We start from the raw sequence: 14,024 nt of genomic DNA, 5'->3' as shown, positions 1-14,024 counted from the left end.
ACTCATAGGTTAGTATTATTAACAACAACAAGTTAACACACTCATAGGTTAGTATTATTATTAACAACAACAACAAGTTAACACACTCATAGGTTAGTATTATTATTAACAACAACAAGTTAACAAACTCATAGGTTAGTATTATTAACAACAACAACAAGTTATCACACTCATAGGTTAGTATTATTATTATCAACAACAAGTTAACACACTCATAGGTTAGTATTATTAACAACAACAAGTTATCACACTCATAGGTTAGTATTATTATTAACAACAACAAGTTAACACACTCATAGGTTAGTATTATTATTAAAAACAACAAGTTAACACACTCATAGGTTAGTATTATTATTAACAACAAGTTATCACACTCATAGGTTAGTATTATTATTAACAACAAGTTAACACACTCATAGGTTAGTATTATTATTAACAACAACAAGTTAACACACTCATAGGTTAGTATTATTAACAACAACAAGTTATCACACTCATAGGTTAGTATTATTAACAACAACAACAAGTTATCACACTCATAGGTTAGTATTATTAACAACAAGTTAACACACTCATAGGTTAGTATTATTAACAACAACAAGTTAACACACTCATAGGTTAGTATTATTAACAACAACAAGTTAACACACTCATAGGTTAGTATTATTATTAACAACAACAAGTTAACACACTCATAGGTTAGTATTATTAACAACAACAAGTTAACACACTCATAGGTTAGTATTATTATTAACAACAACAAGTTATCACACTCATAGGTTAGTATTATTATTAACAACAACAAGTTATCACACTCATAGGTTAGTATTATTATTAACAACAACAAGTTAACACACTCATAGGTTAGTATTATTATTAACAACAACAAGTTATCACACTCATAGGTTAGTATTATTAACAACAACAAGTTATCACACTCATAGGTTAGTATTATTAACAACAAGTTAACACACTCATAGGTTAGTATTATTATTAACAACAACAAGTTAACACACTCATAGGTTAGTATTATTATTAACAACAACAAGTTATCACACTCATAGGTTAGTATTATTATTAACAACAACAACAAGTTAACACACTCATATGTTAGTATTATTATTAACAACAACAAGTTATCACACTCATAGGTTAGTATTATTATTAACAAAAGGTTAACACACTCATAGGTTAGTATTATTATTAACAACAACAAGTTAACACACTCATAGGTTAGTATTATTATTAACAACAACAAGTTAACACACTCATAGGTTAGTATTATTATTAACAACAACAACAAGTTATCACACTCATAGGTTAGTATTATTATTAACAACAAGTTATCACACTCATAGGTTAGTATTATTATTAACAACAACAACAAGTTAACACACTCATAGGTTAGTATTATTATTAACAACAAGTTAACACACTCATAGGTTAGTATTATTAACAACAACAAGTTAACACACTCATAGGTTAGTATTATTATTAACAACAACAACAAGTTAACACACTCATAGGTTAGTATTATTATTAACAACAACAAGTTAACAAACTCATAGGTTAGTATTATTAACAACAACAACAAGTTATCACACTCATAGGTTAGTATTATTATTATCAACAACAAGTTAACACACTCATAGGTTAGTATTATTAACAACAACAAGTTATCACACTCATAGGTTAGTATTATTAACAACAACAACAAGTTAACACACTCATAGGTTAGTATTATTAACAACAACAAGTTAACACACTCATAGGTTAGTATTATTATTAACAACAACAACAAGTTATCACACTCATAGGTTAGTATTATTAACAACAAGTTATCACACTCATAGGTTAGTATTATTATTAACAACAACAAGTTAACACACTCATAGGTTAGTATTATTATTAACAACAACAAGTTATCACACTCATAGGTTAGTATTATTATTAACAACAACAAGTTAACACACTCATAGGTTAGTATTATTATTAACAACAACAAGTTAACACACTCATAGGTTAGTATTATTATTAACAACAACAAGTTATCACACTCATAGGTTAGTATTATTAACAACAACAAGTTATCACACTCATAGGTTAGTATTATTATTAACAACAACAACAAGTTAACACACTCATAGGTTAGTATTATTATTAACAACAACAAGTTAACACACTCATAGGTTAGTATTATTATTAACAACAACAACAAGTTATCACACTCATAGGTTAGTATTATTATTAACAACAACAAGTTAACACACTCATAGGTTAGTATTATTAACAACAACAAGTTAACACACTCATAGGTTAGTATTATTAACAACAACAACAAGTTATCACACTCATAGGTTAGTATTATTATTAACAACAAGTTAACACACTCATAGGTTAGTATTATTATTAACAACAACAACAAGTTAACACACTCATAGGTTAGTATTATTATTAACAACAACAACAACAAGTTATCACACTCATAGGTTAGTATTATTATTACAACAACAACAACAAGTTAACACACTCATAGGTTAGTATTATTATTAACAACAACAAGTTAACACACTCATAGGTTAGTATTATTATTAACAACAACAAGTTAACACACTCATAGGTTAGTATTATTAACAACAACAACAAGTTAACACACTCATAGGTTAGTATTATTAAGAACGAGTTGATGTGAAGACATGATAAACAAAGTGACATCATACCTGCTCTTCAGTGGGGGGCGGAGTCAGCAGTGATATCACCATGACAACGGCAGCAGACAGGAAGCAGAGGATGATGGCGAAGTGAAGGTAGTGAACGGAGCGCAGCACTGACGGGGCGTCGTCTTGGATACCACAGCGAGGAGGCGGGAATGCAAATTCTAGAACCATCCGACACACACCGACCACCAGCCCCACCATCAGACCCCAGAAAGCTCCCTACACACACACACACACACACACACGTACACACACACACACACACACACACACACACACACACACACACATACACACACACACACACACACACACACACACACACACACACACACACACACACACACACACACACACACACACACACACACACACACACACACACACACACACACACACACACACACACACACACACACACATACATACATACAATGGTGAAACACAAAAACTGTTTCACAGACAGACCAATGGCTTGAAGGTTTCCATGCAGGTAGAGGAGACACACTAACACTACCCCTAAATAGTACACACTAACCCTAAAAAGTACACACTAACACTAACCCTAAAAATAACACACTAATACTAAATAGTACACACTAACCCTAAAAAGTACATACTAAAACTAAACCTAGGAATTACACACTAGTTACTAAGACAAACTTTAAAAACAATTAAAATGCAGAAAATGAATTGCGTGACTGCCTAAAATATAATTTTAATAATAGAACTTTAAAGTCCAGTCTCCGTTTCACTAGATGTAACACCTGATTAATAATAGAACTTTAAAGTCCAGTCTCCGTTTCACTAGATGTAACACCTGATTAATAATAGAACTTAAAGTCCAGTCTCCGTTTCACTAGATGTAACACCTGATTAATAATAGAACTTTAAAGTCCAGTCTCCGTTTCACTAGATGTAACACCTGATTAATAATAGAACTTAAAGTCCAGTCTCCGTTTCACTAGATGTAACACCTGATTAATAATAGAACTTTAAAGTCTAACTCCAGTCTCCGTTTCACTAGATGTAACACCTGATTAATAATAGAACTTTAAAGTCTAACTCCAGTCTCCGTTTCACTAGATGTAACACCTGATTAATAATAGAACTTTAAAGTCTAACTCCAGTCTCCGTTTCACTAGATGTAACACCTGATTAATAATAGAACTTTAAAGTCTCCAGTCTCCGTTTCACTAGATGTAACACCTGATTAATAATAGAACTTTAAAGTCCAGTCTCCGTTTCACTAGATGTAACACCTGATTAATAATAGAACTTTAAACTCCAGTCTCCGTTTCACTAGATGTAACACCTGATTAATAATAGAACTTTAAAGTCTAAGTCTCCGTTTCACTAGATGTAACACCTGATTAATAATAGAACTTTAAAGTCTAACTCCAGTCTCCGTTTCACTAGATGTAACACCTGATTAATAATAGAACTTTAAAGTCTAACTCCAGTCTCCGTTTCACTAGATGTAACACCTGATTAATAATAGAACTTTAAAGTCTCCAGTCTCCGTTTCACTAGATGTAACACCTGATTAATAATAGAACTTTAAAGTCTAACTCCAGTCTCCGTTTCACTAGATGTAACACCTGATTAATAATAGAACTTTAAAGTCTAACTCCAGTCTCCGTTTCACTAGATGTAACACCTGATTAATAATAGAACTTTAAACTCCAGTCTCCGTTTCACTAGATGTAACACCTGATTAATAATAGAACTTTAAAGTCCAGTCTCCGTTTCACTAGATGTAACACCTGATTAATAATAGAACTTTAAACTCCAGTCTCCGTTTCACTAGATGTAACACCTGATTAATAATAGAACTTTAAAGTCCAGTCTCCGTTTCACTAGATGTAACACCTGATTAACAATAGAACTTTAAACTCCAGTCTCCGTTTCACTAGATGTAACACCTGATTAACAATAGAACTTTAAAGTCCAGTCTCCGTTTCACTAGATGTAACACCTGATTAACAATAGAACTTTAAACTCCAGTCTCCGTTTCACTAGATGTAACACCTGATTAATAATAGAACTTTAAACTCCAGTCTCCGTTTCACTAGATGTAACACCTGATTAATAATAGAACTTTAAACTCCAGTCTCCGTTTCACTAGATGTAACACCTGATTAATAATAGAACTTTAAAGTCCAGTCTCCGTTTCACTAGATGTAACACCTGATTAATAATAGAACTTTAAAGTCTAACTCCAGTCTCCGTTTCACTAGATGTAACACCTGATTAACAATAGAACTTTAAACTCCAGTCTCCGTTTCACTAGATGTAACACCTGATTAACAATAGAACTTTAAACTCCAGTCTCCGTTTCACTAGATGTAACACCTGATTAACAATAGAACTTTAAAGTCTCCAGTCTCCGTTTCACTAGATGTAACACCTGATTAATAATAGAACTTTAAAGTCTAACTCCAGTCTCCGTTTCACTAGATGTAACACCTGATTAATAATAGAACTTTAAACTCCAGTCTCCGTTTCACTAGATGTAACACCTGATTAATAATAGAACTTTAAAGTCCAGTCTCCGTTTCACTAGATGTAACACCTGATTAATAATAGAACTTTAAAGTCCAGTCTCCGTTTCACTAGATGTAACACCTGATTAACAATAGAACTTTAAAGTCCAGTCTCCGTTTCACTAGATGTAACACCTGATTAACAATAGAACTTTAAAGTCCAGTCTCCGTTTCACTAGATGTAACACCTGATTAATAATAGAACTTTAAACTCCAGTCTCCGTTTCACTAGATGTAACACCTGATTAATAATAGAACTTTAAAGTCCAGTCTCCGTTTCACTAGATGTAACACCTGATTAATAATAGAACTTTAAACTCCAGTCTCCGTTTCACTAGATGTAACACCTGATTAATAATAGAACTTTAAAGTCTAACTCCAGTCTCCGTTTCACTAGATGTAACACCTGATTAATAATAGAACTTAAAGTCTAACTCAGTCTCCGTTTCACTAGATGTAACACCTGATTAATAATAGAACTTTAAAGTCTCCAGTCTCCGTTTCACTAGATGTAACACCTGATTAATAATAGAACTTTAAACTCCAGTCTCCGTTTCACTAGATGTAACACCTGATTAATAATAGAACTTTAAAGTCTAACTCCAGTCTCCGTTTCACTAGATGTAACACCTGATTAATAATAGAACTTTAAAGTCCAGTCTCCGTTTCACTAGATGTAACACCTGATTAATAATAGAACTTTAAAGTCTAACTCCAGTCTCCGTTTCACTAGATGTAACACCTGATTAATAATAGAACTTTAAAGTCCAGTCTCCGTTTCACTAGATGTAACACCTGATTAATAATAGAACTTTAAAGTCCAGTCTCCGTTTCACTAGATGTAACACCTGATTAATAATAGAACTTTAAAGTCTCCAGTCTCCGTTTCACTAGATGTAACACCTGATTAATAATAGAACTTTAAAGTCTCCAGTCTCCGTTTCACTAGATGTAACACCTGATTAATAATAGAACTTTAAACTCCAGTCTCCGTTTCACTAGATGTAACACCTGATTAATAATAGAACTTTAAACTCCAGTCTCCGTTTCACTAGATGTAACACCTGATTAATAATAGAACTTTAAAGTCTAACTCCAGTCTCCGTTTCACTAGATGTAACACCTGATTAATAATAGAACTTTAAACTCCAGTCTCCGTTTCACTAGATGTAACACCTGATTAATAATAGAACTTTAAAGTCTCCAGTCTCCGTTTCACTAGATGTAACACCTGATTAATAATAGAACTTTAAAGTCTCCAGTCTCCGTTTCACTAGATGTAACACCTGATTAATAATAGAACTTTAAAGTCTCCAGTCTCCGTTTCACTAGATGTAACACCTGATTAATAATAGAACTTTAAACTCCAGTCTCCGTTTCACTAGATGTAACACCTGATTAATAATAGAACTTTAAAGTCTAACTCCAGTCTCCGTTTCACTAGATGTAACACCTGATTAATAATAGAACTTTAAAGTCTCAGTCTCCGTTTCACTAGATGTAACACCTGATTAATAATAGAACTTTAAAGTCTAACTCCAGTCTCCGTTTCACTAGATGTAACACCTGATTAATAATAGAACTTTAAACTCCAGTCTCCGTTTCACTAGATGTAACACCTGATTAATAATAGAACTTTAAAGTCCAGTCTCCGTTTCACTAGATGTAACACCTGATTAATAATAGAACTTTAAAGTCTAACTCCAGTCTCCGTTTCACTAGATGTAACACCTGATTAATAATAGAACTTTAAAGTCTCAGTCTCCGTTTCACTAGATGTAACACCTGATTAATAATAGAACTTTAAAGTCTCAGTCTCCGTTTCACTAGATGTAACACCTGATTAATAATAGAACTTTAAAGTCTAACTCCAGTCTCCGTTTCACTAGATGTAACACCTGATTAATAATAGAACTTTAAAGTCAGTCTCCGTTTCACTAGATGTAACACCTGATTAATAATAGAACTTTAAAGTCCAGTCTCCGTTTCACTAGATGTAACACCTGATTAATAATAGAACTTTAAAGTCTAACTCCAGTCTCCGTTTCACTAGATGTAACACCTGATTAATAATAGAACTTTAAAGTCTAACTCCAGTCTCCGTTTCACTAGATGTAACACCTGATTAATAATAGAACATTAAAGTCTAACTCCAGTCTCCGTTTCACTAGATGTAACACCTGATTAATAATAGAACTTTAAACTCCAGTCTCCGTTTCACTAGATGTAACACCTGATTAATAATAGAACTTTAAAGTCTAACTCCAGTCTCCGTTTCACTAGATGTAACACCTGATTAATAATAGAACTTTAAAGTCCAGTCTCCGTTTCACTAGATGTAACACCTGATTAATAATAGAACTTTAAAGTCCAGTCTCCGTTTCACTAGATGTAACACCTGATTAATAATAGAACTTTAAACTCCAGTCTCCGTTTCACTAGATGTAACACCTGATTAATAATAGAACTTTAAAGTCTAACTCCAGTCTCCGTTTCACTAGATGTAACACCTGATTAATAATAGAACTTTAAAGTCTCCAGTCTCCGTTTCACTAGATGTAACACCTGATTAATAATAGAACTTTAAAGTCTAACTCCAGTCTCCGTTTCACTAGATGTAACACCTGATTAATAATAGAACTTTAAACTCCAGTCTCCGTTTCACTAGATGTAACACCTGATTAATAATAGAACTTTAAAGTCCAGTCTCCGTTTCACTAGATGTAACACCTGATTAATAATAGAACTTTAAAGTCTAACTCCAGTCTCCGTTTCACTAGATGTAACACCTGATTAATAATAGAACTTTAAACTCCAGTCTCCGTTTCACTAGATGTAACACCTGATTAATAATAGAACTTTAAAGTCTCCAGTCTCCGTTTCACTAGATGTAACACCTGATTAATAATAGAACTTTAAAGTCTAACTCAGTCTCCATTTCACTAGATGTAACACCTGATTAATAATAGAACTTTAAAGTCCAGTCTCCGTTTCACTAGATGTAACACCTGATTAATAATAGAACTTTAAAGTCTAACTCCAGTCTCCGTTTCACTAGATGTAACACCTGATTAATAATAGAACTTAAAGTCTAACTCCAGTCTCCGTTTCACTAGATGTAACACCTGATTAATAATAGAACTTTAAAGTCTAACTCCAGTCTCCGTTTCACTAGATGTAACACCTGATTAATAATAGAACTTTAAAGTCTAACTCCAGTCTCCGTTTCACTAGATGTAACACCTGATTAATAATAGAACTTTAAACTCCAGTCTCCGTTTCACTAGATGTAACACCTGATTAATAATAGAACTTTAAAGTCTAACTCCAGTCTCCGTTTCACTAGATGTAACACCTGATTAATAATAGAACTTTAAAGTCCAGTCTCCGTTTCACTAGATGTAACACCTGATTAATAATAGAACTTTAAACTCCAGTCTCCGTTTCACTAGATGTAACACCTGATTAATAATAGAACTTTAAACTCCAGTCTCCGTTTCACTAGATGTAACACCTGATTAATAATAGAACTTTAAACTCCAGTCTCCGTTTCACTAGATGTAACACCTGATTAATAATAGAACTTTAAACTCCAGTCTCCGTTTCACTAGATGTAACACCTGATTAATAATAGAACTTTAAAGTCTAACTCCAGTCTCCGTTTCACTAGATGTAACACCTGATTAATAATAGAACTTTAAACTCCAGTCTCCGTTTCACTAGATGTAACACCTGATTAATAATAGAACTTTAAAGTCTAACTCAGTCTCCGTTTCACTAGATGTAACACCTGATTAATAATAGAACTTTAAAGTCAGTCTCCGTTTCACTAGATGTAACACCTGATTAATAATAGAACTTTAAAGTCAGTCTCCGTTTCACTAGATGTAACACCTGATTAATAATAGAACTTTAAACTCCAGTCTCCGTTTCACCAGATGTAACACCTGATTAATAATAGAACTTTAAACTCCAGTCTCCGTTTCACTAGATGTAACACCTGATTAATAATAGAACTTTAAACTCCAGTCTCCGTTTCACTAGATGTAACACCTGATTAATAATAGAACTTTTTGAAGTCTAACTCCAGTCTCCGTTTCACTAGATGTAACACCTGATTAATAATAGAACTTTAAAGTCTAACTCCAGTCTCCGTTTCACTAGATGTAACACCTGATTAATAATAGAACTTTAAAGTCTCCAGTCTCCGTTTCACTAGATGTAACACCTGATTAATAATAGAACTTTCAACTCCAGTCTCCGTTTCACTAGATGTAACACCTGATTAATAATAGAACTTTAAACTCCAGTCTCCGTTTCACTAGATGTAACACCTGATTAATAATAGAACTTTAAACTCCAGTCTCCGTTTCACTAGATGTAACACCTGATTAATAATAGAACTTTAAAGTCTAACTCCAGTCTCCGTTTCACTAGATGTAACACCTGATTAATAATAGAACTTTAAACTCCAGTCTCCGTTTCACTAGATGTAACACCTGATTAATAATAGAACTTTAAACTCCAGTCTCCGTTTCACTAGATGTAACACCTGATTAATAATAGAACTTTAAAGTCTCCAGTCTCCGTTTCACTAGATGTAACACCTGATTAATAATAGAACTTTAAAGTCTCCAGTCTCCGTTTCACTAGATGTAACACCTGATTAATACTAGAACTTTAAAGTCTCCAGTCTCCGTTTCACTAGATGTAACACCTGATTAATAATAGAACTTTAAACTCCAGTCTCCGTTTCACTAGATGTAACACCTGATTAATAATAGAACATTAAACTCCAGTCTCCGTTTCACTAGATGTAACACCTGATTAATAATATAACTTTAAAGTCCAGTCTCCGTTTCACTAGATGTAACACCTGATTAATAATAGAACTTTAAACTCCAGTCTCCGTTTCACTAGATGTAACACCTGATTAATAATAGAACTTTAAAGTCTAACTCCAGTCTCCGTTTCACTAGATGTAACACCTGATTAATAATAGAACTTTAAACTCCAGTCTCCGTTTCACTAGATGTAACACCTGATTAACAATAGAACTTTAAAGTCTCCAGTCTCCGTTTCACTAGATGTAACACCTGATTAATAATAGAACTTTAAAGTCCAGTCTCCGTTTCACTAGATGTAACACCTGATTAATAATAGAACTTTAAACTCAGTCTCCGTTTCACTAGATGTAACACCTGATTAATAATAGAACTTTAAACTCCAGTCTCCGTTTCACTAGATGTAACACCTGATTAATAATAGAACTTTAAAGTCTAACTCCAGTCTCCGTTTCACTAGATGTAACACCTGATTAATAATAGAACTTTAAAGTCTAACTCCAGTCTCCGTTTCACTAGATGTAACACCTGATTAATAATAGAACTTTAAACTCCAGTCTCCGTTTCACTAGATGTAACACCTGATTAATAATAGAACTTTAAAGTCTAACTCCAGTCTCCGTTTCACTAGATGTAACACCTGATTAATAATAGAACTTTAAAGTCAGTCTCCGTTTCACTAGATGTAACACCTGATTAATAATAGAACTTTAAAGTCCAGTCTCCGTTTCACTAGATGTAACACCTGATTAATAATAGAACTTTAAACTCCAGTCTCCGTTTCACTAGATGTAACACCTGATTAATAATAGAACTTTAAACTCCAGTCTCCGTTTCACTAGATGTAACACCTGATTAATAATAGAACTTTAAAGTCTAACTCCAGTCTCCGTTTCACTAGATGTAACACCTGATTAATAATAGAACTTTAAACTCCAGTCTCCGTTTCACTAGATGTAACACCTGATTAATAATAGAACTTTAAAGTCTAACTCCAGTCTCCGTTTCACTAGATGTAACACCTGATTAATAATAGAACTTTAAAGTCTAACTCCAGTCTCCGTTTCACTAGATGTAACACCTGATTAATAATAGAACTTTAAAACTCCAGTCTCCGTTTCACTAGATGTAACACCTGATTAATAATAGAACTTTAAAGTCTAACTCCAGTCTCCGTTTCACTAGATGTAACACCTGATTAATAATAGAACTTTAAAGTCCAGTCTCCGTTTCACTAGATGTAACACCTGATTAATAATAGAACTTTAAAGTCCAGTCTCCGTTTCACTAGATGTAACACCTGATTAATAATAGAACTTTAAACTCCAGTCTCCGTTTCACTAGATGTAACACCTGATTAATAATAGAACTTTAAAGTCTCCAGTCTCCGTTTCACTAGATGTAACACCTGATTAATAATAGAACTTTAAACTCCAGTCTCCGTTTCACTAGATGTAACACCTGATTAATAATAGAACTTTAAAGTCTAACTCCAGTCTCCGTTTCACTAGATGTAACACCTGATTAATAATAGAACTTTAAAGTCTAACTCCAGTCTCCGTTTCACTAGATGTAACACCTGATTAATAATAGAACTTTAAAGTCTCCAGTCTCCGTTTCACTAGATGTAACACCTGATTAATAATAGAACTTTAAACTCCAGTCTCCGTTTCACTAGATGTAACACCTGATTAATAATAGAACTTTAAACTCCAGTCTCCGTTTCACTAGATGTAACACCTGATTAATAATAGAACTTTAAACTCCAGTCTCCGTTTCACTAGATGTAACACCTGATTAATAATAGAACTTTAAAGTCTAACTCCAGTCTCCGTTTCACTAGATGTAACACCTGATTAATAATAGAACTTTAAACTCCAGTCTCCGTTTCACTAGATGTAACACCTGATTAATAATAGAACTTTAAACTCCAGTCTCCGTTTCACTAGATGTAACACCTGATTAATAATAGAACTTTAAAGTCTCCAGTCTCCGTTTCACTAGATGTAACACCTGATTAATAATAGAACTTTAAAGTCTCCAGTCTCCGTTTCACTAGATGTAACACCTGATTAATAATAGAACTTTAAAGTCTAACTCCAGTCTCCGTTTCACTAGATGTAACACCTGATTAATAATAGAACTTTAAAGTCTCCAGTCTCCGTTTCACTAGATGTAACACCTGATTAATAATAGAACTTTAAACTCCAGTCTCCGTTTCACTAGATGTAACACCTGATTAATAATAGAACTTTAAAGTCTCCAGTCTCCGTTTCACTAGATGTAACACCTGATTAATAATAGAACTTTAAAGTCCAGTCTCCGTTTCACTAGATGTAACACCTGATTAATAATAGAACTTTAAAGTCTCTTTCACTAGATGTAACACCTGATTAATAATAGAACTTGAGTCTCCGTTTCACTAGATGTAACACCTGATTAATAATAGAACTTTAAAGTCTCCAGTCTCCGTTTCACTAGATGTAACACCTGATTAATAATAGAACTTTAAAGTCTAACAGTCTCCGTTTCACTAGATGTAACACCTGATTAATAATAGAACTTTAAGTCTAACTCAGTCTCCGTTTCACTAGATGTAACACCTGATTAATAATAGAACTTTAAACTCCAGTACTAGATGTAACACCTGATTAATAATAGAACTTTAAAGTCTCAGTCTCCGTTTCACTAGATGTAACACCTGATTAATAATAGAACTTAAACTCCAGTCTCCGTTTCACTAGATGTAACACCTGATTAATAATAGAACTTTAAAGTCTAACTCAGTCTCCGTTTCACTAGATGTAACACCTGATTAATAATAGAACTTTAAACTCCAGTCTCCGTTTCACTAGATGTAACACCTGATTAATAATAGAACTTTAAAACTCCAGTCTCCGTTTCACTAGATGTAACACCTGATTAATAATAGAACTTTAAAGTCTAACTCCAGTCTCCGTTTCACTAGATGTAACACCTGATTAATAATAGAACTTTAAAGTCTAAGATGTAACACCTCCAGTCTCCGTTTCACTAGATGTAACACCTGATTAATAATAGAACTTTAAACTCCAGTCTCCGTTTCACTAGATGTAACACCTGAACTTTAAACTCCAGTCTCCTCGCTTTCACTAATAATAGAACTTTAAAGTCTAACTCCAGTCTCCGTTTCACTAGATGTAACACCTGATTAATAATAGAACTTTAAAGTCCAGTCTCCGTTTCACTAGATGTAACACCTGATTAATAATAGAACTTTAAAGTCCAGTCTCCGTTTCACTAGATGTAACACCTGATTAATAATAGAACTTTAAACTCCAGTCTCCGATGTTGATTAATAATAGAACTTTAAACTCAGACTAGATGTAACACCTGATTAATAATAGAACTTTAAAGTCCAGTCTCCGTTTCACTAGATGTAACACCTGATTAATAATAGAACTTTAAAGTCTAACTCCAGTCTCCGTTTCACTAGATGTAACACCTGATTAATAATAGAACTTTAAAGTCTCTTGAACTCCAGTCTCCGTTTCACTAGATGTAACACCTGATTAATAATAGAACTTTAAAGTCCAGAACTCTCCGTCTCCGTTCACTAGATGTAACACCTGATTAATAATAGAACTTTAAAGTCTAACCAGTCTCCGTTTCACTAGATGTAACACCTGAACTTAATAATAGAACTTTAAAGAACTTTAAAGTCCAGTCTCCGTTTCACTAGATGTAACACCTGATTAATAATAGAACTTTAAAGTCTCCAGTCTCCGTTTCACTAGATGTAACACCTGATTAATAATAGAACTTTAAAACTCCAGTCTCCGTTTCACTAGATGTAACACCTGATTAATAATAGAACTTTAAAGTCTCCAGTCTCCGTTTCACTAGATGTAACACCTGATTAATAATAGAACTTTAAA

At 33.2% G+C, this 14,024-nt stretch overlaps 1 protein-coding gene across 1 annotated transcript in view; it reads right to left on the bottom strand.

Moving 5' to 3' along the window:
* LOC135571229 (sodium/mannose cotransporter SLC5A10-like) overlaps positions 1-2,932 on the bottom strand; it is a 6,744-nt gene extending 3,812 nt beyond the window's left edge. The window contains exon 1 of the mRNA XM_065017014.1: positions 2,721-2,932. Within this exon, the coding sequence (XP_064873086.1) occupies positions 2,721-2,918 (198 nt within the window). The 5' untranslated portion in view covers positions 2,919-2,932. The remainder of the gene's footprint in view (positions 1-2,720) is intronic.
* Between the last annotated feature and the right edge of the window lie 11,092 nt (positions 2,933-14,024).

Source organism: Oncorhynchus nerka, unplaced genomic scaffold, assembly GCF_034236695.1.
Source record: "Oncorhynchus nerka isolate Pitt River unplaced genomic scaffold, Oner_Uvic_2.0 unplaced_scaffold_676, whole genome shotgun sequence".
Classification (NCBI taxonomy): Eukaryota; Metazoa; Chordata; class Actinopteri; order Salmoniformes; family Salmonidae; genus Oncorhynchus; species Oncorhynchus nerka.
The sequence above is the reverse complement of the archived record's forward strand: the minus strand, read 5'-3'. Positions and strand labels throughout refer to the sequence as shown.